The sequence below is a fragment of the Austrofundulus limnaeus genome, unplaced genomic scaffold (assembly GCF_001266775.1).
Source record: "Austrofundulus limnaeus strain Quisiro unplaced genomic scaffold, Austrofundulus_limnaeus-1.0 Scaffold82, whole genome shotgun sequence".
NCBI lineage: Eukaryota > Metazoa > Chordata > Actinopteri > Cyprinodontiformes > Rivulidae > Austrofundulus > Austrofundulus limnaeus.
This window is the reverse complement of record NW_013952484.1, coordinates 104,233-109,080: the sequence shown is the minus strand read 5'-3', so window position 1 is coordinate 109,080 and position 4,848 is coordinate 104,233. Positions and strand designations below refer to the sequence as shown.

Here is a 4,848-nt window from a genome sequence, read left to right as displayed (position 1 = left end):
TCAGCTGTGGAATAAAAAAAGAGCTGCTAAAAGTATAAACAACTGTGTTAAATCATTTTCATTTATTCAGAAGACACAGTGCTGCACACCGTATGCCCTCCCCCCACGCGCACGCGCTCCGCTGTCGCAGGTGGTCTCAGATGCGGGTTTGAAATAAGCATTTTAAAATGTTTTCAAAATAAGTCTGGCACTTTGGAGAAAACCCAGGACTCGCTGGAGGGATTATGTATCCCCTCTGGCCTGGGAACGTCCTGGAGTCCCCCAGGACGAGCTGGAAAGTGTCGCTGGGGAGAGGGGGTCTCTTTGCTGCTGCCCCCGCACCCAATACTGGATAAGCCGGCCCGACGGACAATTTATATTATTAGTCTAAATTATTACATTTAAAATTATAACTCTAATTCAAGCAGAATAGCCTATTAAGATAATTATGGAGTGTGATTTATTTTCAACTCAAAATATCTTCAAACTAATGAAATATAAAGTTATTAGGGAGGAAAACCCGTCTGGATAACAGCAGACTGACTGCTSGTAAAATATACGACAGGTCTGGACCACTCGTGAATTTTGTTCGTATCTGAAAGAAATCATAGAATATGAAAACATTGGTGAATGCCACAAATTCTCCTAAATCACTCGTACGCACAACTTAAGAACAAATCTKTGCGTACGAACGGTTCTTGCATGAGGCCCATTGTTTGTTTTTTCTGTATTTTCTAAACAAATCTTCTACCTCCAGGCCAAGATGGGCTTCAGAGAAGGCGAGGGTCTGGGGAAGTTTGGTCAGGGGCGAAAGGAGATTGTGGAGGCCTCCACCCAGCGTGGTAGAAGGGGTCTGGGCCTCACGCTGCAAGGTTTTCAGGGAGAACTCAATGTCGACTGGCAAGATGAACCTGAGGTTGGCAAAACCAAGTGGTTTATTTTCAAGTAGAATTCTTGGTTTAAAATCTGATCTTTTTTTTTCTTTTTTGGTCTTCACAGCCCAGTGCAGTAGAGAAAGTAGAATGGTTCCCAGAATGCACTACAGAGATCCCAGATGCGGATGAGCTGAGGGACTGGATGAGTCTTGAACAGGTGCTCTATCAGCGTGAACACGTTTGGAGAGATATGATGGCAAAATATGTTTTTAAATGTATTTGTTTGTTTKTTTTTACTTTGTTCAGAGAAAACATAAGATTGAAGATGAAACTGAGTTTTGCACAGAAGATCTCCTGCACACTCTTCTACGGTGCAAAGTGAGTTACTACATAAAACACTTGTTAGAACCTAAGCTTCTGTTTGTCTTAATTCAAGAAATGACAATGCAAAAATTATTATAAATAGTTTGTAATTTATTATTATCTCAAATAAATACTTGTTTAGATCATGGTTTTAGGAGCTCCTTTTGCAGACCTGTTTTCGTGTTAAAGCCTCAAACTATTAAACCTCACCAAGTCAACTTTCATTTTTGTTTGACGTTTAGACAGTATTTGATGATCTGGAGGGTGAGGAGATGAGGCGAGCTCGGACACGCTCCAACCCATATGAAACGATCAGAGGAGGTATCTTCCTCAACAGGTCAGAGTTTAAAATCTGAACTCCAAACCCGTGTGGATAATAATAATATTTTACTCTTTTAGTTGTACTTGGCTGTTATGAGGCTATTTAATTTACATATGGTGTTATAATTATTCTGTGACGTGTTTGTTACTGTTGTATTTATTTATTTTTTGCTTTGTGTTGTTTAGAGCAGCAATGAAAATGGCCAACATCGACCACTGCTTTGACTATATGTTCACCAATCCAAAGGATTCTCAAGGGGTGAGTATGTAGTTCAGGGATGGAAGGGGCTAMAATGTTTTGTTGACACTACCAGAGGGCCACATAGTGCTGCACACCGATCCAAATGTAATAAAACTACCTTTTTAAAAGTGTTTGTGTATATATATGCTTATTAAACCAATATACAGTGCAGTAACTTAACATTTCATGCTCAAATGTGTGCGCAACAATCGTAACAATTTATGCAGTGTTTGCATAAATTGGCAGACATGAGTGTCTCACGCAGGACATTTTTGAATCCCATAGGACGATGTATACAGATGTTGTAGTGACATTTGCATTATTTTCACTGTGCTTTCAACGTATAGGAGTTTTATCGATATAATAAAGATTCACATGTGAACTGAAAACACTTTTATTAGCAATAAATATCAGATTACAGTTCAGAATTATTGAAATTACTGTAAATCTTTCCTCAAAAGAGGCACTCAAATCGAAAGTGCAGCAGCAGTAGTCCTCTAGTTTCCTACAGTTGGTCTCAAAGTCCTGTTCATCAAAGCTCTCRTGATCAGCATCATCATCTGAACCACTACAATCTGGCACATCCCTGTCCTCCTCAGACAGTCGCTGCAGTAGAAGCTGTAGTGGCAACTACTCCACATCTTCCTCACCTTCTTCTCCTGTGTTGATTTCCTCATTCCTAATACTTTTCTTTCTTTTGTAGTTTGGCTTGGTTTCAAACTTGGTGGCCTTGAGGTCCCATTTTTGTAAGCATGCTTGGAAAACAAGAGAGGAAACAGTATTGCTGTGATCAGCTGGAGTAGTAGTAAAAATATTTATAAATGATTTTTAATTTTCTACCACAGGTTTTACTCAGGCTGCTCGAAAAAAATCGAATAAACCAACAGAATTGATCAGAAATAATCAGAAAAGTATTAGGAGTTGTCACATACTTGTAAGAAATAATACTGAAACAACAAAAATCACCAGAAACACAAGAAAACATCCACAAATTTATAAAAAATTTGAAGAATTAGCTTACCTCGTTGTAGCCTGATGACATCCTTAGGGCTTCCGGTGCCTAAACCAATCAAAATCCTGGATAGAACGCATTGCAGCAGCCAACCAATCACTGACAATCTCCTTTGTTCTACTGAAAAAAATGTCCGGCGGAGACGTCTGCCCCGACATTTTTTTAGTGGGACACACAAATCCGCAGGGATTTTCAATGTAAATAATATATTTGCTAGGTTTCAGAAGCATGTAGGTTAACATGTCTGATGATTTTAAGTTTTTCGCCGGACAAATGTAAATTATGTCGGTAATTTCCAACGGTCCGACGTCAGTAAACGTCTCATACTTAGCTTTGTACAGCATGTTGTAGTGGCGACACACAGGTTTTACTATGAAATTCTGCAAAAAAAAGGGTTATTTAACTTATAAAACATTCAATGCAACTTGTAGATTCTAAGAGTTTTAACTGCTGTTTAAGTAATAAAAAAATTAAGGGAAAAAATTGGGGGCGGGGCCTCATCAGCGGACCATAGGGATGTCCCTTGTGGACTGGATGTGGCCCACAGGTCACTAGTTGCCCATCCCTGGTGTAGCTTCTGTATTGAACATTTAATATGTCACATAAACAGATAATGAGGCAAATCCTTTCCCGCCTTGCAGAAATCCCTGACCAAAGACCGTGAAGGGGAGCTTCTGTACTTTGGGGACGTCTGCGCCGGACCTGGAGGCTTTTCAGAGTACATCCTGTGGAAGAGACGTTGGCACGCCAAAGGCTTCGGCATGACGCTGAAAGGTCCCTGTGATTTCAAACTGGAAGATTTCTACGCTGCTCCGAGCGAGCTGTTCGAGCCTTACTACGGTGCGCCATTAAAACCTTCATGTCGCAGCAAAGACAGAAGAGAGACAGGTTCGGTTCCAGGTGATGAATGATTCAAAGACTGACCTCGTGTGTCTCAGGTGAGGGCGGAGTGGATGGAGATGGTGACATCACTCGGCCTGAAAACGTGACTGCGTTCCGTAACTTTGTGATGGAAAATACAGACAGAAGAGGGCTGCACTTCCTCATGGCAGATGGGGTGAGACTTTTGAAGTTTGTGATAAAGTCTCAGCGTGACCTGATTGTTTGGATGAGTTGGGTCTGATCTGTGTCTTTGGTAGGGTTTTTCTGTGGAGGGCCAGGAGAACCTGCAGGAGATTCTCTCCAAACAGCTGCTTCTCTGTCAGTTCCTCACAGCTCTCTCTACACTTAGGACAGGTATGTGCATGTTTATTCACAAACAACTCGTTTGTCCATTTATGTAATCTGTGTTCCTTTTTATAGTAAAATAGATTTTCTCTCTTTACCTCCAGGCGGCCACTTTGTCTGTAAAACCTTTGACCTCTTCACTCCTTTCAGTGTTGGTTTGGTCTACCTGCTCTACCTTTGCTTCGACAGGGTCTCACTTTTCAAACCCGTCACCAGTCGGCCCGCCAACTCTGAGAGGTGGGCTGTTTATTGCAAATAACATTTCGGAGGCCAAAGTGAAATATTTTTACCATCAACATTTATTATAACTAGAGAATATGCATTTCCTGTGAACATGCAGTGTGAATGYGTTTTGCTGAATAGTTGAAAATAAGTAGCTGAAATTAGCACAAAGAACGTTTGCTGAATTAAGCACTAAGAAATTGAAAAAAAAATCACTAAAGTGAATTTGCTCGGAAAAAAMCCCTCAAATTAGCTAAAAAGTAGCGGAAAACGCAGAAAACAGGTGCAATTACCACAAAGCAGCTGAAAGAAGCATAAAAAGCTTAAAATAGCAGAATGAAGCACCAAAACATTGAATAGCAGAAAAGGTCAAAATGATAGCTAAAAATAAAACATTAAAATCAGCAAAATAGAAGATAAAATTAGCACAAAGAAGTTAAATAAACCCATCAAATTATGAAAAATTTGATGGGTTTTAATGATGTTGAAGATAACTATTCATTTTAAAAGAGAAAAACATGGCTGAAAAAGCTAAATATCTCAAAATTATAAAATGCACATGTTTAGTTTACCTATTATTATTATTATTATTATTATTATTATTATAT

The 4,848-nt window shown here is 39.5% G+C and overlaps 1 protein-coding gene across 3 annotated transcripts in view; it reads left to right on the top strand.

Annotated features, from left to right (window-relative positions):
• Positions 1–4,848, top strand: part of cmtr1 (cap methyltransferase 1) — a 16,033-nt gene that overhangs the window by 2,917 nt on the left and 8,268 nt on the right. For all 3 annotated transcript variants that reach the window (XM_014011553.1, XM_014011551.1, XM_014011552.1), the window contains exons 4-12: positions 737–895; positions 979–1,071; positions 1,161–1,232; positions 1,460–1,554; positions 1,725–1,797; positions 3,433–3,631; positions 3,730–3,848; positions 3,931–4,027; positions 4,123–4,255. In XM_014011553.1, the coding sequence (XP_013867007.1) occupies positions 737–895; positions 979–1,071; positions 1,161–1,232; positions 1,460–1,554; positions 1,725–1,797; positions 3,433–3,631; positions 3,730–3,848; positions 3,931–4,027; positions 4,123–4,255 (1,040 nt within the window). The remainder of the gene's footprint in view (positions 1–736; positions 896–978; positions 1,072–1,160; positions 1,233–1,459; positions 1,555–1,724; positions 1,798–3,432; positions 3,632–3,729; positions 3,849–3,930; positions 4,028–4,122; positions 4,256–4,848) is intronic.